Source organism: Mercurialis annua, linkage group LG3 (genome assembly GCF_937616625.2).
Source record: "Mercurialis annua linkage group LG3, ddMerAnnu1.2, whole genome shotgun sequence".
NCBI classification, from domain to species: Eukaryota; Viridiplantae; Streptophyta; class Magnoliopsida; order Malpighiales; family Euphorbiaceae; genus Mercurialis; species Mercurialis annua.
The window spans coordinates 5,108,148-5,127,100 of record NC_065572.1 but is presented as its reverse complement, the minus strand read 5'-3'; the positions used below and the strand labels follow the sequence as shown (position 1 = coordinate 5,127,100).

Here is an 18,953-nt window from a genome sequence, read left to right as displayed (position 1 = left end):
CAAAAAATTCCCATTTCTCTTAATTCCGTATCTCAACTTTTTGTTATTTATGTATTTTCGATCTAATAAATGTTTCACAAACAACCTTATAAAAAAGATTAATATACTTTTAATGTAAAATTCATGATTAAGAGAAAAAAAATGACTAAATCCCAACAATATATATGAATGAAATTTAATCAATAAATGTGTTTCGATACTTTTAAATTTAGTATAGTAAGATTTTTCATTTTTGACAAAATATTTACTCTTGTAATTTTTTATAGATTTCTTATAAGAACTTCCATCCTTGAATTTAGTAAGGGAGGGAGTAGTAAATTTAGATGGATGGATGGTAAGTCGTTATAATGACTAAACTTTGTACAATATTTTCAGCTTGACCTGTTCAACAATTCAGAGCCTACAATAATTACGTAGAAGATGGTAAGATGGACTATCTAGGTAGACTGAATTAAAATAATTGTATGGGTTGCTTCGAAATCAATTAGTATGCTGTAAACAATAAATTAGACCTGTTCCATTTGTTTTTAATATCTTTGAAGAGAAGTAGTTGAATTAAGTTGTCATAAATTTACTAGGTCCCAGAACAAATGACATTTCTTCCTGGTTGACACATTTTCTTGGTATGAATTTTATTTCGGAACGAGTCTCTTTCTCGACGTATATAAACATGTCTCCTTATGCTAGAAATTTATATGCATTATTTGATGAAGGCAAAGATGATGTTCCTTGTGTTGTTGTTAGTGGCTTTACGGGTATCGACGGCCGATGTACTATCTGATAATTGTCGTAATAAATGTGGAGATGTTGATGTTCCATATCCATTTGGAATCAACTTCACTTCTGGGATCAAGAACGAGCCTACTTGCAGCTTAAACAATTTCTTTATGTTTACCTGTAATACCAGTTTCAGTCCTCCTCGACTAATGTTCGGCAGAAACATGCCTATTCACAACATATCAGTTGAGGAAGGCGCAATCTCTGTACAAATCGACGCAGCATTCAGATGTTACAACCGGACAGGGCTACGAAGGGGATTCGCCCAGTCTATCACCCTGGGAGGAGGGCCCTTCAGGTTCTCTGATTCACGAAATAAGCTCACCACTATCGGGTGTGATACGTTAGCTTTGATGAAAGATAAAGAAGCCACTTTCGGTAGCGGCTGCATATCGTTTTGCAGTAGTAATATTACTCTAGAGGGCTCCTGCTCTGGTTTTGGATGCTGCCAAACTCCAATACCTCAAAGTCTTAAGACGTTAAATATTGATCTTCGAAGTCCGAACAATCACAGCGATGTTTTGCTTTTCAATCCATGTGAATTTGCATTTCTAGCAGATGAAAGGACTTTCAATGTTTCCAAGCTTCAGCTTTCTGCTCAGCCAGTCCAACCTGTAAAATCTGATGTTGTGATTGAATGGGTGGTAAGAGAGGAGACCTGTGAGGTAGCACAGTCCGGTTCCCAATATGCGTGTGCTGCTAATTCTTACTGCGTCTACTCGTACAACGGAAATGGATATCGTTGCATATGCAAAGATGGATTCACAGGAAATCCATATCTCCCTCAAGGATGTCAAGGTAACCCAAACTTTTTTCTTGTCTTGTTTCTTTTGTTTGGAACTTCTGTCTATGTTGGTATTTGCTCGGGTTAGTGCAGATTCACCCAAATGCATAGCAATTAATAGGAAATGGGGTGATGTGGAGTGTTAGCAATTGAAAGTAGCTCCCATTATTTGAAAAATCCATAGCTTAACCAAGTTCACTATGTAAGATTACCAACTTTTGATTGATAGTGTCACATAAGCGGATGAAAATCAATAAGACTATGTTTGGTTTGTGGAACGGATTTTTCCTTAGGAATGAGAATATGTATTCCACAAATATCATATGGAATAGTCATTCCATGGATAACTATTAGTTATATATGAACCAAACCAAATAATTTCTTTGCATCTTTAAACAGATATTGATGAGTGCAAGGAACCAGAAAAGTACAAATGCGATGGTAATTGCAAAAACACAATTGGAAACTACACATGCCAGTGTCCTCTTGGGATGCGCGGTGATGCTAAAGTTGGTTGTCGAGGAATGAACATCACAGCTATTGCAGCAAGTACTGTCCTCTTCTTGCTCTAGCCATTATAACTCTACTTATGATGTTCATTTAAGTATTCTAACTCTTACATTTGTCACAGTTGTTGGATCGGCTTTGTCCGTTGTGATTATGGCTGTGTTGGTCATCATCATCTACAAGAGAAGAACAAAGGAGAAGAACTTCTTAGAGAATGGAGGTTTGTTGTTAAAGCATCAACGAGTAAGACTTTTTAGTGAAGCAGAGTTGGCAAAGGCAACCAAGAATTATGATGCAACTCAGCTTCTGGGCGAAGGAGGTTTTGGATATGTTTACAGAGGTACTTTAGCAGATAATACACAGATTGCGGTCAAGAAGCCAAAAGATATCGACAAGGCCCAAATAAATCAAGAGTATCAACACGAAATAGGGATCGTTTCACAGGTCAATCACAAGAATGTGGTGAAGATATTGGGGTTATGTTTGGAAACTAAAGTTCCTCTGTTAGTTTATGAGTTCATTTCCAACGGAACTCTTTTTCATCACATCCATCACAACAAAGCTCCAATCCTGGCAAACTGGCGAAACCGTTTGAGCATAGCTGTAGAGACTGCACTTGCACTTGACTATCTGCACTCTTTAGCAGACCCGCCCATTATTCACGGAGATGTCAAGTCTTCAAACATACTTTTAGACGATACTTACACTGCCAAAGTATCTGATTTCGGCGCATCAGTGCTAATTTCTTCGGGACAGTCTGATATTGGTGCAAAAATTCAAGGGACTTTTGGGTATTTGGATCCTGAGTATCTTATGACAGGTAATTTAACAGAAAAAAGCGATGTATATAGCTTCGGAGTTGTCCTTGTCGAACTCTTAACAGGGGAGAAACCCAACTCTAGTGCAAGATCAGGAGAGCACGTCATTCAGTACTTCCTTTCATCTTTGGAAAATCGTAAACTTAAGGAAATACTTTGTTTCGGTGTTACTAATGAACAACAAATGGAAGAGATTGAAGTTTTTGCAGAGATTGCGAAACAATGCCTGCGTAGCTGTGGTGTGAAAAGGCCGAGTATGAAGCAAGTGGCCGAGGAACTTGGCAGGTTGAAGAGGCTGAACGATAGCAGTTGGAATGATGATGATCAAACTTGCCAAGAAACTCACCACTTGTTAGCTCAATCGCCTTACTGCTCTATTGACATGGGAACTTCGGAATCCAAGCAACATGAAATCCTTAGTTTAAGAACGTTTGAACTCGAGTATTCTACTGATAGTATATAAGTAGGTGTTTACTTTTATTCTGTCTTGGAAAATCTATAGGCTTAAATATTTTTGTGATTAGTGAACTATATAAGATTCTTGCAAGCGCTTATTAACATTGTCGTTTGCTATATTTTAGTTATTCAACTACTATTATTTTATAGCAACAGAAGGTTATTGGATCATTTTAGATCAATTTTTGTCTATATAGAAGAAAGAAAAAAAATGCCTCCATTGTGTTCAAAAAATCGAGTTACAGCAACTCATCATGAAGACAGTTACAAAAAAATTGCCATCATCAGAACTTTGATAGTTGCAAATTGGAGAAATAAATTATCACCAAATTGCTGGCTAAGGATATACATGCATACAATGTATTTCTCTAATAAATACTAAGATCGTCGATTTGAATCTTGCACTGCACTGCCTCCTAAATTCGAGCAAACTATCTACCAATTTGATAGATTAGCATCTACAAAAGCTTCAGTCCGCCTGTCACGTCATCAACCACTTCAACAGGACCTGCACGGGGTCGGCATGAAAAAAAGATGACATTAAAGTAGCTGTAATTAAGAAGGATAAGAATGTAATATAAAAAAATCTTGTTTTCTCGATTTTTCTTTTTGTCGCTCTGCACAGAAATTATATTAAGCACGTTTAAAGTAACTGTGTGAAGATTAGGGTATGAAGTTACATCACTTCTAACCTTCACATTACTTGAGAAGTGAATCTAAATATGTAGTTTTTGTAGTTCAAATGACTACTTTGAGTCTATGCAATTACACCAGATAGACCACAAAGGTTTACACTTAGTAGACATAGCTAGAATGAAGAATCTTACCAAGAATTGCCATCACCGTTCTTGAATCTGAAACATTAGTAATAAAACAAACAAATTTTAGTCCTCTGTTTAGTGAAGGAAACATCATAATGTAATTTCTTTTAATTCTCGTATAACAGAAAAGAGCTCTAATTTGCAAAACCAGTGACTTGGCATTCATATTATTTTTTCATACTTTTAGCCCACATCATTCGTAGTTTGATATTATTAAGAATTCAAAAGCACGCTGTCTTTATCATCAGAGGCTCCAGCGTTCAACTTTTTCTTCCCAAAACAAAAGTCAGAACGTTATATAGTACAATTTGATAGTTTTGTTGCTCTTTCATATAAATAGTCCAAATAGTTTATGTTTTTAATTCACGATAAATTCAATTCTACCAAACAAAAATGCATATAGAATTGACAGGCAAGTTCAAGCATAAATGTAGACTCCATCTCAAACTGAACTTAAAAAACTATCCCGGCCAACAAAATAATGCCATCTGTCAAAAACAATGCATAGAGGAAATAAGCTTAGCAACTCACTTGGAGCAATCTGTGTTCTTCCAGCATCTATGGTAATATGAGTTGGTAATTTAAGTGATTTAGCCTTCTCCTGTCGAAGTGGGATGAAAAGTTGGTTGAAAAAAAAGAGGAGAAAAAATAAACCAACAAAAAATCTATAGCAAAACTTAAGGGAAGAACATAACAGTGCCATCAAAGGACTGCGCATAAAACATCACACTCGAAACTTCTATTCCAATTGCTAATGTACAAGTTTATCTAATAATGCAATAGCTAATATTAAAGAACATGACCCTTCATAGCAATGACTAACAAAGAACAATGCCTCTTGTTAGTTTACAAACAATGAAAGTGATGCAAATAGTTAATGTCCAACTTCTCAAGCAAGCGAGAAAATAATGCACGAGCTCATAAAACAGGGAGCAAAACAGAATAAACAATACTCAAATATTTGTTGCATAGTGATCAACATGAAAAATCAAAAAGTTAAGAAATATTTGGGGAACAATGCAGATATTCCCAAACACATATAATCCTTCTTAGGCTGAATGGCTGATGCTGTTAAACAAAACTGTAATACTAAACAACAAACAAATTCTTAATGATGTAGAGATTAAACAATGTAACATCTGATCAAATTTGAATAAAAAAACACTGACTTGCAATACAAGCATATCCTCCTCGCTTTCAATTTTTACGACGACCTTTGGTTGTGCACACATCTCCCACCTGAATTTTAGGAGAACTTTAAAACTTGAAAGGAGAGAGCAGGAAAAAGAAGAAGAAATACATATATAAAAAGGTCCCATTAGTTAATTCAGGCCACAATGTAGCTATACCTCTCTAAAGCTTTCGGTGCCCGATTGTGAAGCTTCTTATATAGGCCTAGAGTTGCATGACTGGCCAATAAAGACAGATTAAGGTCATCAATTAAAATAAAAACAGTTCAATATGGTTAAAAATGTTCATCAGTTCATGATGGATTATCAACATAAATCTCTCATCAAATAAAACCAGCTGTTGAAAGGAAGAGAAGTCGATTAATTCAAACAGCAAAAACCATGGTTCGAGAGTGAATAAAGAAAAAAGATAAACATTTGTGGTGTAAGAAATTTTCGCAGTAGTCCCTCTGACTACAAGCAAAAGAATTGGTTCTTTTTTTATTGAAAGGACATGTAGACTTTCATTTCGACAGCTTACTCACTTGAAATTTGTGGCCCTAGATTCACCATTTTCAAATTAACACCCATTATGCCAGTAAAGGATCGAAACTGTGGTCCCTATCTAATGCGGCTAGACAGATATAAATTAAATAAATAGCTCAAAACTACTCTTCATCAGTTTATAACCCAACTTCGAGACACATCTTCCCGTACCCAGACAATGCATTACTTAAAATAACCTAAAAAAATCACCTCAAATCGGCATGTTTATAAGTTGTTCATGTCAATTAAGCATATCGGCATCAGTCATTAAAGTATTTCTTACAAATCAAAAAATGTCTCTGCCAAACACACAAAAAGACTAGGTACTACTTACTAGTACTGATCAACTATATACAAACAAGCTCTTAAGGATCTGATCCTTAATTTCTGATACTTAATCATATTTGTGTTCACCGTCTCTAACTAGAAATCTCATAATCAAACTTAAAAACACCCTACTTTTCAATCAACAATTAAAAGCAGTTCACATTGCATTTAGAAATTGTCCAAATGTCAACAAAATTAAGTTAAAGTACCTGCATTGAGCAGCAATTTTTCCTTTCCCCATCTTAAGATCATTTCTAACAACCAAAATCTGCAAACAAATTAACAAACAAAACACACCAAATTAAAAAACAAAACTCAAATCCCAAACTTCTAATTACACTAAAAAATCAATAAAAAAATTACCATTTTAAAATCATCAAGAAGATCAGCAAGCTTCTCAATTTCAAGAGGCTCTTTAGCCTTCTTATTACCATTTTTCTTGTTTGAGCTACTAAAGTTAGCATCTTTATTACCCACTTTAACAGCTCTAAGAAAGAAAAAACCGGGTTTTCTCGAACCAATGCAGTAACCCAGAGCAAGACAGCCTGCTCCTACTAAAATGGCACTGAGCCAGCTGAAATCCATTATAGCCCAAGAAAAAATCACCAATAAAAAATCTGCCTTTGAATGAAAAAATAGTTACAGATTATGAGTTGAATTTGGTTTTGATGTTGTACTTGGTTTCAGTTTTCTTTGCGGCCGTCGCTATAGTTTCTGGTTTGGTTTGGTTTGGACTTTGCTGTTGGACCTATATCACTGTTTAGTCCTCTTATTTATACAGATGTTATACTTAGTCCTTCTCCTATTTTTATACTATTTTAATATTAGTGCCTTAATTTTTTTAAAGGGTTAATCATTTTAAAATATCTCATCTTTTTGACTTTTTTTATCTATAAATCATCGATTTTAGCTATTTATTTGAATTAGAGTGAAAAAAAATTCACATATGCCCTTCGTGTTCGAAATTCTTGATAATAAATAGGCAAATTGGAACAATATGAAGTAATATAAGAGATATTTGAATATATATTTTCACTGTAATTTTAAAAAATAGCTATAATTGAAACTAAAAATTTAAAATAGATCAACAATGATGATTTTAAAAATTCAGACCGTAAACAAAAAAGAACAAAAAGATAAAATATTTTGATTTTTTAAAATATTTTGTGCCAAGTTCAAGGGTGAAATGATCCTTTGTTTAATTTAATTCCTTTATAGTAATATAATTTAAAATGTTAAAGAGCTAAGCTCCACGAGTTACAATGCGGTGCCGCCGCACAGGAACGAAAACTTAAGAAACAAAACATTAAAAAAAAGAAACGCGTAATTAAAATAAAAAAAATATCTTAACTAATGTATTTAGTTTACTTACTCCTAAATTCTTTTAATCCAACAATATAACAAGAGAAGACTGAAACTTCAAGGAACATTGAATTCAAGACTTTAACTACTCAGACTTTTGCAGCATCATCAACAACAACAAAAGTTTACATCTTTTATTAAATTAAGGTTAATTTTCTGTCCCAAAATTTTATTCTTTACCTTAACTGATAAAAATCCATTCTTTTTTTTTATCTGATCATATATTTTACGCTCTGTTTTTTCCTTGTAAATTGGAATAGAATATAAAACTGGAATTATTTTTGGGTGTTTTCTTCTTTAGGGTTAATATTTGATGTATACAAAGACCAAGAAACAGGACTAAATTGAAAGAAAAATATAGTTTTTAGAAGATTTCAGGAATTTTAAAAATCAGGGTTTTGTGTCATTTTTAGGTAAAAGAGGAAAAGTAGATGTTTGTATTTTGAATTTTTAAAATTTAAATTTAAATATTGTTGCTTGGATTTTGAATTACCAATTATATTTGGCAAGCTGAGTTGACTGACTCTAATTTTATATAATACGAGTAATAAGTATTCTCTTCTGATTTATGTTAGCATTCGCCTTTTCAGGACTCGGAATCTAGATTAAGTTAAGAATGAGTGACAATTTGATGGATAAAGTAAGTGCTTTCGGGGAGCGTCTCAAGATTGGAGGCACTGAGGTGGGCAAAAAGATGACAGCGGGTATGAGCTCGATGAGCTTTAAAGTAAAGGAGTTGTTCCAAGGTCCGAACCAGGCTGATAAACTTGTCGAGGATGCTACGGCGGAGACTCTTGAAGAGCCTGATTGGGCTATGAATCTTGATTTATGTGATATGATTAATCATGAAAGAGTTAGTAGTGTGGAGTTAATTCGTGGGGTAAAGAAACGCGTTATGATTAAGAATGCTAGGGTGCAGTATCTGGCCTTGGTTTTACTTGAAACGATTGTTAAGAATTGTGAGAAGGCTTTTTCGGAGGTTGCAGCTGAGAGGGTACTTGATGAAATGGTGAAGCTGATTGATGATCCTCAAACTGTTATCAATAATAGGAATAAGGCTCTCATGATGATCGAGTCGTGGGGTGAATCAACTAGTGAGCTGCGATATTTACCTGTTTATGAAGAAACATACAAGGTACTCATTCCCCTTTCTCTTTGACAGTTTTATGCATTTGTTTGATAGTATGGCTGCCAGAACAATCTGAAAAAAAAAGAAAAAAAAGAGTAACTACTTCTAAGCTTGGTTATTTCGATGGAAAAAGTAATCTACGCATCAACTTAGTGGAGGCAGCATGTCTTATCTTTCTTTTATATATACATTTAGGTTTTGGCCAAGATTTAGTACTTTTACCCGTTATCATAGGTACAATTATCATATCATGATCTTGAATTACGAGTCATGTAATAAAAAAAATTGAGTTTTTAGGTAAGTTCTATAAATATACCTCAGAAATTGCATAAGAGTAATATAGTTTTCTTTGATGATGGCATATGTTGATATTACATCATGTCAGAAGACGCAATGTGTTTCTGAATGACCTGCATAAGTTTTTTATGTGTTAATGGGTTTTGCTTTTCTTTGTTGCTCTAGATTTTGGTGTTAAATTTTGATATGCTAACACAGAATCCTGAATTCTAAAAATTCTTCTCTCTTTTCATTTTTTCTCTTAAAGAGTTTAAGATCGAGGGGTATTCGATTCCCGGGTCGTGATAATGAGAGTTTGGCACCCATCTTTACACCAGCTCGTTCAGTTTCAGCAGCTGAAGTGGATGCTAGTCTTGCACAGCAAATCCAGCATGATATACCAGTGCTAAGCTTCACAGCTGAACAAACAAAGGAAGCGTTTGATGTGGCGAGAAACAGTATTGAACTTTTGACAACAGTGTTGTCATCCTCTCCCCAACAAGATGCATTACAGGTATCTTTATCTTTTTCTTCGTGTAATGTACACATCCTGGTCTGGCTAGTCATTGACTATTGGTCTTTTATGGAAAGCATTCTGGTAGGCTGATTATTGTGCTTGACGAGTCCTTTGGTTGGATCAAAGTTACAAATTTTGAACTGAAGGGTCCTTGTTTCAGTGGATATTTTTTTTCATCTCTAACATTTAAAATACTAATTTTCTCCTACACTTATGTATTTGGACTCTTTCCTTTGGTGCCTTTTAGAAGTTCCGTATTATTGAATCTTTCTTTTAATTATCATGAACATAAATAATTCGTACAAATTTATCATTAAATTAGTATATGGTGGAGCCACTTTGTTTTGTAGTCTAAATCATGCCTTGTCAAATAGTTGAACTGTAGGTTTAACGAATCCAATAATAACGAGGGCCAACAGAGTGTTACCCGACAAGTTAGACATATGACCGGTAGATGGAAAACATGTAAGAGAATTATTTTCACGGGGTGGTGGGTGGTTTATCTCTTTCTTTTCCGTCATCATATTTCTGTCGCAGTAACATACACCTAAGCTATAGTGTCTTCTGTTTTGCTGACCTGTTATATTCCAGCAATAACTCAATTCAACTCAATTAAGCCTTATATCCAAGTTAATTGGAGTCTGGCTATGTGGACTCTCTAAAAAAGATACAGAATCAATATCAGATGTTACTTCAAGCTCCAATGTTTGAAATTACTTTAGAATTTGGCCTTGTCTCAACTCCTGAGAAATGTGCATGAAATTAATATTATTTGAAAAATTGAAAACCTAAGCAAAGCATACATTTAACGGTAATAGGTATCATGTACAATTCCAGCTCATAATTTTTTCGTCTCTCTTCTTGTTTTAAGAAGAAACCTAATCCGACTATAGTTTGGTATTACAATTTACAAAACCTTTTCTTGTTAATTTAACTGTAACGAAACTGTCATATGGCCAGTGTGGGCCTAGCCTAGATGGTTAAGGCGTCTCCAAGTGCATCAAGAGGTCATGTGTTCGATCCCTACCTCCGTAACTAACAACTAACAAACTGAGACTCTAAGAGTCGTGCTCTATCTTTGGGAGAAAAAAAACGTCATATGTGAATGCTGGGGTGTAAGTTGCATCTGAGTTTGGTGTTGATCACATGAATTCGTTTTTCGTGGTTGGTAAAAGTAGTATCATTATTACAATAATGCTGTTTGTTTCGATAAGTAAACCATTCTTTTCCGGTTGCAGGATGATTTGACAACAACACTTTTCCAGCAATGTCGTCAGTCACAATTTACTGTCCAAAGAATTATCGAGACAGCAGGAGATAACGAGGCCTTACTCTTTGAAGCCTTGAATGTCAACGATGAGATCCAGAAAGTTCTCACCAAGTATGAAGAGTTGAATAAGCCACCGGCAGTTTCTTCCGAGCCAGAACCTGCTATGATTCCCGTTGCTGTTGAGCCTGATGAGTCGCCTGTCCACGCAAGAGAAGATGCCCTGGTTAGGAAACCAGCAGGTTCACGGGGAGGAGCTCCTGGAGGATTCAACGATGACATGATGGATGATCTTGATGAGATGATCTTTGGTAAGAAAAGCGGCAGCACATCCGAGGGAGCGCGTGATCCGAAGAAACAACAATCTTCAAAGGATGATCTCATAAGCTTCTGAGTTGAATGGTTCCGATAAATCCCATCTTTTTTTTACGAAAAGAGGCCTGTCATGTTTTTCTTTTAGGCGTTCAACTTCACTCGATGTTTAAATTTATGATTGGCTGAAAACTTTGATTTTATGATGGATTTCTGTCAAGTTTTTCTGCTAATTTCTGTAATTAGTAGTCCATGTGTTGGTAATGCTCCAATTGCTTGACATGGTATATATGGGACGGTAATTTGGTTCTTTTTTAACTTCGTATAATGACATTGATTGCTGATATAGCACATGTTTCTTCCCATGCGCTCGCGAAGTTCATTTTTTCCTGCAGCTGTTAATGGTAACCACTAACCAGCTTCTACAGAATTTTTGTTATCGGGTTATCGCAGTCCTTGAATTTATACGTCTGAGTCAATTAACTAACTCACGCTCAACTATTTTGATTAATTCACGTTAATATTTTTAATTTAGTTCAGATGGCTCAAATTGTACAAAATAAACGCGTGATACATTTAATGAGAATAAAAATAATTAAGAATTAAAGTAAAGTTCGAGACTAATACGAGGGTTCAAATTGTACATTTAGCCATCTTGGCAAAACAGCTGCGCGCGCCCAGAAAAACACAATCTTCAGTCCATGATAACCACCGTCTTCTTCAAGAAAAGACAATCACCGGTAAATAGCAATGGCAAATAAACTTCATCATCACGCAACCTCATCACAGTCACTAACAAGATCCAGATCTCCGGTTCTCCTCTTCACTCTCTCACTCCTCGCTCTCTCACTCCTCTTCTTCATATTTTCCCTCTCATTCTCCTCTCAAATCAAATACCCGAACCCTAATCTCACACTCCGACCCGAAACTTCGTTTGTCGCTTCCCTCGAACACTTCCTCACTGCCAAAGCCCTGCACAAGCCACCGTCATCTCGTGACGACACGTCAGCAGCATCCTCTACGGAAGATGACGTTAATAAATTAGACGATAAGGTTTTTGTTAGAGAGAGTGAGAGATTGTATTCGGATCCTTATTACCCGCTCCAGTTTCCGATTAGGGTTTATGTCTACGAAATGCCGAGCAAATTCACTTATGATTTACTTTTGCTGTTCAGAAATAGTTACCGAGATACTGCTAATCTCACTTCAAATGGCAGTCCCGTGCATCGATTGATCGAACAGGTTGAGTTATGTGTTTTAATTTAGTTTATGGTGTTGTTTTTGCTGTTTAAAATCACTGAATTGTGGTGTTTTTTGTGTAGCATTCCGTCGATTATTGGCTTTGGGCGGATTTGATTGCGCCGGAGCATGAAAGGCTGTTGAAAAGTGTGGTTAGGGTTCATAAGCAGGAGGAAGCTGACTTGTTTTATGTGCCTTTCTTTACTACTATCAGTTTCTTCTTGTTGGAGAAACAACAATGCAAGGCTCTATATAGGGTGTGAGTGTACTTCCATTGTTTTTCTTATTTAATCAATCAATTAATCAAGGCTGTCGTTGCGTTTTGTGCTAATGAAATTTGGAAATCGTGTGATCCAACTGAAATTGAAGACCTTTATGCGATAATATGCCTTTCTGATAGTAATCCAGTTCTGCTTTTTGGGTTTATTATTGTGAAATAGTGTATGCTTGATGTGCACGGAAATGATAATTTTTCCGCATTTTCAATTTTGAACTTCTTTAGTAACTTTTGTTTTGTTTTTGCCTTGAGAATTTTAAATATTTTAGTTTTTAGTACTTCTGGTCTCTAAATTAGTGAATTTTGGTTCCTGTGTTTGTAGGAAGCTTTGAAATGGGTGACAGATCAGCCTGCGTGGAAACGATCTGGAGGGAGGGATCACATATTTCCTATTCATCATCCCTGGTCTTTCAAATCTGTTCGTAAATATGTGAAAAATGCAACTTGGTTGCTACCAGACATGGACTCCACAGGCAACTGGTAAGATCATGACTAAGTTGGGAATTGAAATAGCATTTGGTAGGTGTTTATTTAGTTGCCAATTTTTTGTCATTACTTAAAATTTCAGGTACAAGCCAGGACAAGTGTTTTTGGAGAAAGATCTAATTCTTCCTTATGTTGCGAATGTTGATTTATGTGATGCCAAGTGTGCATCAGAGACTGAATTAAAGAGAACCACCTTGCTTTTCTTTCGTGGGCGGCTTAAAAGAAATGCAGTATGATTTTAATTATTTAATCAGTTTGCATTTAGATTTATTATAGAACCATATGCATCACTTTCTATTGATATTAACTATAACTTCTGTTAGCAATTAGCTCACAGGACAAGTGGCAGCGTGTTGTATCTGAACATTGGATAACATAATGCTAGGTGGAAGAACGCTCCCATGCTTTTCCTTCAATAGAGAATGTGATACATGTGAATTTGAAATAAAATTTGGAATTTAGGATTGTAGAATTAGCTCTATGACTAATCTTTATAAAATTTCCAGTACTGAAAGTCTTCCACTTTTTGCATTGAAGTTGGCTAGCTGCATTGGTATAAATCAAGAGCATTTCTATCCAACTTGCCTGACTATCTGATGTAATTCTTATAATGTTTTCCTCTGGAAGCTTTACTGAATTGAATTCGATAATAGCATTCCTCAATCCAGATCTTGGATTGATGCAGCAGTTTACTATTTTTTGGTTCTCTATCTCTTTATATGCATAGTTTCTTAATTATCTGTGCCTTATATTAGGGTGGGAAGATTCGAGCTAAACTTGTAGCAGAATTAAGTGGAGCAGATGGTGTGGTTGTAGAGGAGGGGACAGCAGGAGAAGGAGGAAAAGCAGCAGCTCAGATTGGCATGCGCAAGTAGTACATTAGAATTTTTACTTTCTTTATTTAATGTAGCTTTTTTTCCTTGTTTTTTGCTAAAATAGCAGGGTTGCTTTCTTTGCCATCAGATCCATCTTTTGCTTAAGTCCAGCTGGTGATACTCCGTCGTCTGCCAGATTATTTGACGCTATTGTTAGTGGATGCATTCCAGTAATAGTCAGTGATGAACTGGAGCTCCCATTTGAAGGAATTCTTGATTATAGAAAGGTTTGCATGCATTCTGTAGGCTGTCTTGTGGGTTCTTTTTTCTTTTAATCTAGGATAATCTTCTGTGTAATAGATGTGGATATATATAGCCCAGTAGTTGTGGCATGGTGTTGTCCTCTTATGTAAGATTGGAACTTTGTCTACTTTGCCATTAAGGAGTTATGGTTACTGTTTTAGAAAGCCTTAGGATTGAATCATAATTGTGTACAGTGTCGGAACCTTTTTGTTTTTTTTCTTGTTTTTTAATGTTTTACAGGTCATATTAGATTTTAGTCAGAATTTGACCCAACATTCTTCACTCAATTGCATGAACTTCTTAAATTGAGTGAAGTTGCAGACTAAAAAATATTACATGAGCAATTCATAGTTCCTAAATTCAGAAGTACCAAGTCACAGCATAATTACTTCAGTCATCATATTTTGAGTTTGAGGGTGAAGCCTGTCGGACACACTAAAAAATTGTTACTGATTTGTGTCATTTGGAAGGTTTCTAGTTTAGCTTGAAATCTATAGTATGAGATTGTTAATATGTCTTACAATTATTTTACATGCAGATAGCTATGTTCGTTTCTTCTTCTGATGCCATACAACCAGGTTGGCTGTTAAAGTTTCTAAAAGGTGTAAGCCCTGCTCGAAGGAGGGAAATGCAAAGGAATCTTGTCAAGGTTTGTGATTATTTTAGTTTTCATGGTTGGAATTCTTAAAATTATTCAGTGACCAATTGATTGTTTGCTTATGCATCATTTTATTTTGCCAATAGTAATATTAATAACCCAACCTAGCTACCTGACGATTGCCCCTTCTCCCATCCTCTTCTCTTTAATTTAGTAACACAAGCAAATCATGAGAAGAAATAAAACATAGAGGACAGGCCTTTCTGGTCAACTTTTAATTATGAAGCTACTGTTGGACCCAAAGTACTACAATATAGATCATGGGTGTGTTTTTTTTGCCAACTCTTTTTATTCTTAGTTTGATCCTTGAGCTGTTTGTCAATGCCTCGTATATATTGTCTAGATTAGTTCATTCATATACCCAGTCGCTTATCAGCTCTCTGTCTTATATAGCTTGTCTTATATAGCTTGTCTTATATAGCTTGTTATAGAAGAGGGAAGAAAGAGAGAAACCTTTTTATTTTAGCGTAACTTATGTTGTTGTTTTTATGTATTTCAGTACTCGAGGCATTTTTTGTATTCCAATCCAGCTCAGCCCCTGGGTCCAGAAGACTTGATGTGGAGAATGGTTAGCATTTTTCTGTTCTATTACTATAGTTATGCTGCTTTAAAATTTTAATGCATATACTTCGAATTTTTATTTAAATAAGAACATAATCATCATCGGCATAGTTATTAAAGGCGCGCCTGAGGCGCGCCTCAGGCGAGAGGCGACTCAGGCGACGGCCGAGTCGCCTCAACTGCCCAAAGGCGGGCGATGTCACAAAGGCGCGCGCCTCAATCGCCTCAGGCGAGAGGCCAGAGGCCAGAGGCGCGCGCCTTTGTGACCTCTATTACCCAGACACTTCAAGAAAAAAAAAACAGATGAAAAAGAAAATGAAGGAAGAAGAAGAAGAAGTGCGGCGGTGCTATGTCTAGGGTTTGGAAAGTTGGAATAGGTTAGGGAAAGAGAAAAGAGGTTCCTTAAAGTCTTAATGGGCCTCCTTTAGCCAGCCCAAGACCAATATTATACATTTAAAGGCTTTAGTCTATAATAAATGGGTTGTTTTTAACATCAATAATGGTTAAGTTTTCAAATGACTCTTCTTTTTAACAAAAAAGGCCAATTTAGCCTTTTAAATGTAAATTTAAAATATTTTTAAGTCCAGAAAATACAATTTATACTTGAACTTTTTAAAAATATATAGAGTTTATATATATATATATTTATATTAGTTGGTCGCCTTATTTCCAAAAGGCTTTCGCCTCGCCTCGCGCCTTGCGCCTCAGGCTTTAGGACCCCTCGTCGCCTTGGGTCGCCTAACGCCTTTAATAACTATGATCATCGGTATTTGGTTATTGTCTGTTAGCATGATCGAAATCTATATTTTGCCTGTTAACGGCTGATAATATATTTAATTACTTCATGGCCATGGCTAAAGCTTTATGATTGCAACACCTGTGTTTGAATAATGTTACGTCCATAGACTACATTCACAGGAGCACTTTTTGCATGTTGCAGTAATGTAACACTAATTTAATTTTCATCTGTGTGAAACTGGTACTCGCCTGTTAATTTTGTTTCAACTTCGTCCGACGGCAGAACTACTTTTGACTTAAGAAAGTTTCCATCATTTGAAGGTCAAAATAATGTTTCTTGATACATGGTAGTTTTTGTGGGGGTTTTTTTTTTTTTACACATTTGGATTTCTGCACTATTGCACTTTTTTTGAATTGGGTCCCTTCACTATAATTGTCAACATTGAGTTCATGCACTTCTAATTTTGTAGACATTAGTTCTCTCCATGACAAAAAAGAAAATTGTAGTTCATGCATCTGTAGAGTACGACTTAGATAAATTTTTTTTTTTTTTTACATTAATATTTTTTAATATTGGGTCTGGTATTTTTTATTTTTGTTGAAAGTAAGTCCCTCGATCCGTTTTTTCTCGGTCTGACTTAGCACCATTGCCAATTTTTGCGACGGAAGGATTGAATGTCTGCAAAATTAGAAGTGTGACGACTCAATGTATTCAAAGTGTAATTGAAGGATTTAATTCATAAAAATGTATAGTGCAAGGACTCAAATATGTCTTTAGCCTTTGGGTGAGCAAAAATTCGGTTAAACAAATAAATTAAACTAAATGATCTATTTTGGTTAAGTTTGATTTATCATTTCTGTCCGTTCAGCTAGTTTGATCAATTCGGTTCGGTTAATAAATGAATTAAATACTTTTTTATTTGTTTGTAATTATTTTTATTTATATTTTAATAAGTTTAACCGGATGAACAAACTTATTTCATTGGTTCGGGTTTTATTTTTAAAATTTTAGTTAATTTGGTTTTGTTTCGGTTACAAAGATAAAGTTATTAGGTTAATTCGGTTTTAGATTTGTTCTGTTTTAACAGAACTGACTGTTTGCATACCCTATTGCTTCGAACAGATGGCTGGCAAATTGGTGAACATGAAGCTTCACGTGCGGAGATCACAGCGCATGGTTAAAGAGTCAAGGAGCGTATGTACTTGCGATTGTAAAGCTGCCAACTTTACAGGTCCCACTACTTTGTAATTTAAGAAAAATTGTTATCTAAATAGAACATCGTTCAGCGGTTCATACTTATTGGTTTCATCTCGAAAAAAAAACATGTAGTCGAAAAAACCTTCCCATTTGTTATTATTATTTTTAGAAAAAAGGTGTCGTGTGTGGGAAAAACGTTCCACCATGTTAGATCTCTCATTGTCTTGCAGTGAATAGGCTTGTTCTTTCAACTTTTGTGTTCTGCAGTTGTTTTTCTGTACTGTGTTATCAGTAATCATTCGCACATATATAGGTTACGTTTGGATTTAGAATGGAATAGCTATGCTGAAAGAATTATTTTTTGAGAACGATGCTTATTCCTTGAAGCAAAGTAAATATGACCAAATGGAACATTTATTTAATTCCTCACTTATTTATGAGCCATATATAGCTTTGAGAAGGTTGTACTTTGAATTTGAAATTTTAATAGGAATAAAATCTATAGATTTTAAATTGATTCAAAATTCATTAGTTTTGTAAAGAGTAAATGTTCTAATATTTTATAAATATATTAATTTCATATTAAATCTAAATGTTAGAATTATTTAAATTAATTAATTGCTATATATTTCATGAATTTTTTAAAAATCAATTTAGTGCCTGATGGAAATTTTGTTTAATCTAGTAAAATGTTTATTTCATGTGACGGTTGTATTATATTGTTTTTATAATAAATCAATAAGCATTTGCGATATAAATTAACAATTTTAATATGATAAATATCTCGCTAGTTTGTTGTGTGAATAACGGGATTTGCGATATGTAATTATTCAATTGAAAAGAGAAAGGGAAATGGCGTGGAGAGCACGTGGTTAGATGATGAACACGTCCAGTCTCCAGATTTGATATTCATTACATTATTATTCTTATAGTAACATGCATTCAAAGGAGGTCCGAAATCCAACCTATTCGTTGGTGGGGCTCACGCGGTCATCAGGCCAATCAGATCTCCTCATCTGTGTGGAGCCCATCTAAACCCAAGAAAACTACAAAAACCGAACCATACCATCCAAATATGTTCCACATAACAACCTTTTTCTGGCTCGGTCGTGCCTTCCATATGTATTTAGAGCTTATTTGTTTTGTTTCATTTTAAAATAATTAATGCATGTAGATTGTAGCCCATCTACAATGTTCCTTTCCTTACATATTGGAATATGCAATTTACATAGACAACTCTTTCCTCAATTTAAAAGAATTTTCTATGTATTATATTCCATAAAATTAAAATAAATATTGAAAATAATAAACTGCCGCTAACATTAAAAATAAATTATTAACAGCGTCCGAAGAAAAATAAAGAAATTATAGAAAATTAGAATTTGTTATTTGAGAAAAATATAAGGTATATTTGAATTTATTTTTTTCAAATTTGAATGAATAGCTACAGTTGAAACTGAAAATAAAAAATAGATTAAAATTAAAAAAATTAAAAGATGAGAAATAAAAAAATTTGAAAAAATAAAGGGATTTTAGATGAATAAGCCAACAGTTTTTTATTGTTTAGGAGGAAATATGAGCCGCTTACCTTTATGTGGCTTTTATGTCGG

The 18,953-nt window shown here is 34.8% G+C and overlaps 4 protein-coding genes across 4 annotated transcripts; 3 read left to right on the top strand and 1 right to left on the bottom strand.

Annotated features, from left to right (window-relative positions):
- Positions 1 to 291: 291 nt before the first annotated feature.
- Positions 292 to 3,851, top strand: LOC126674046 (wall-associated receptor kinase 2-like). Its single transcript, XM_050368414.2, has 3 exons — positions 292 to 1,575; positions 1,961 to 2,110; positions 2,193 to 3,851. The coding sequence occupies exons 1-3, from the start codon at positions 681 to 683 to the stop codon at positions 3,347 to 3,349; spliced, it is 2,202 nt and encodes a 733-aa protein (XP_050224371.1). The 5' UTR covers positions 292 to 680; the 3' UTR covers positions 3,350 to 3,851.
- Positions 3,537 to 6,950, bottom strand: LOC126674047 (uncharacterized). Its single transcript, XM_050368415.1, has 7 exons — positions 6,569 to 6,950; positions 6,415 to 6,473; positions 5,513 to 5,572; positions 5,333 to 5,402; positions 4,695 to 4,764; positions 4,170 to 4,196; positions 3,537 to 3,850 (listed from the first exon to the last, which is right to left on the bottom strand). The coding sequence occupies exons 1-7, from the start codon at positions 6,788 to 6,790 to the stop codon at positions 3,801 to 3,803; spliced, it is 558 nt and encodes a 185-aa protein (XP_050224372.1). The 5' UTR covers positions 6,791 to 6,950; the 3' UTR covers positions 3,537 to 3,800.
- Positions 6,951 to 7,575: 625 nt separating this feature from the next.
- Positions 7,576 to 11,386, top strand: LOC126672110 (TOM1-like protein 1). The gene is made up of 4 exons (XM_050366041.2): positions 7,576 to 7,714; positions 8,158 to 8,702; positions 9,241 to 9,486; positions 10,728 to 11,386. Exons 2-4 carry the CDS (start codon positions 8,184 to 8,186, stop codon positions 11,148 to 11,150), a joined length of 1,188 nt encoding a protein of 395 aa, XP_050221998.1. The 5' UTR covers positions 7,576 to 7,714; positions 8,158 to 8,183; the 3' UTR covers positions 11,151 to 11,386.
- A 344-nt stretch (positions 11,387 to 11,730) lies between these two features.
- On the top strand, positions 11,731 to 17,594 carry LOC126672109 (probable arabinosyltransferase ARAD1). Its single transcript, XM_050366040.2, has 9 exons — positions 11,731 to 12,310; positions 12,391 to 12,564; positions 12,907 to 13,064; positions 13,153 to 13,300; positions 13,826 to 13,941; positions 14,034 to 14,172; positions 14,727 to 14,837; positions 15,346 to 15,414; positions 17,269 to 17,594. Exons 1-9 carry the CDS (start codon positions 11,819 to 11,821, stop codon positions 17,392 to 17,394), a joined length of 1,533 nt encoding a protein of 510 aa, XP_050221997.1. The 5' UTR covers positions 11,731 to 11,818; the 3' UTR covers positions 17,395 to 17,594.
- Positions 17,595 to 18,953: the final 1,359 nt, after the last annotated feature.

Bases quoted from the DNA above. Each gene is read 5' to 3' on its own strand.
- LOC126674046 (XM_050368414.2), top strand. From the start codon at position 681: ATGCTAGAAATTTATATGCATTATTTGATGAAGGCAAAGATGATGTTC. The intron at 1,576-1,960 runs GTAACCCAAACT...ATCTTTAAACAG, and splicing joins TCTCCCTCAAGGATGTCAAG to ATATTGATGAGTGCAAGGAA. The intron at 2,111-2,192 runs GTACTGTCCTCT...CATTTGTCACAG, and splicing joins CATCACAGCTATTGCAGCAA to TTGTTGGATCGGCTTTGTCC.
- LOC126672109 (XM_050366040.2), top strand. From the start codon at position 11,819: ATGGCAAATAAACTTCATCATCACGCAACCTCATCACAGTCACTAACA. The intron at 12,565-12,906 runs GTGTGAGTGTAC...CTGTGTTTGTAG, and splicing joins AATGCAAGGCTCTATATAGG to GAAGCTTTGAAATGGGTGAC. The intron at 15,415-17,268 runs GTTAGCATTTTT...TGCTTCGAACAG, and splicing joins AAGACTTGATGTGGAGAATG to ATGGCTGGCAAATTGGTGAA.
- LOC126674047 (XM_050368415.1), bottom strand. From the start codon at position 6,790: ATGGATTTCAGCTGGCTCAGTGCCATTTTAGTAGGAGCAGGCTGTCTT. The intron at 4,197-4,694 runs GTGAGTTGCTAA...CTAATGTTTCAG, and splicing joins AAGAACACAGATTGCTCCAA to ATTCAAGAACGGTGATGGCA. The intron at 3,851-4,169 runs GTAAGATTCTTC...GACCCCGTGCAG, and splicing joins AACGGTGATGGCAATTCTTG to GTCCTGTTGAAGTGGTTGAT.
- LOC126672110 (XM_050366041.2), top strand. From the start codon at position 8,184: ATGAGTGACAATTTGATGGATAAAGTAAGTGCTTTCGGGGAGCGTCTC. The intron at 8,703-9,240 runs GTACTCATTCCC...TTTCTCTTAAAG, and splicing joins TTTATGAAGAAACATACAAG to AGTTTAAGATCGAGGGGTAT. The intron at 9,487-10,727 runs GTATCTTTATCT...TTCCGGTTGCAG, and splicing joins CCCAACAAGATGCATTACAG to GATGATTTGACAACAACACT.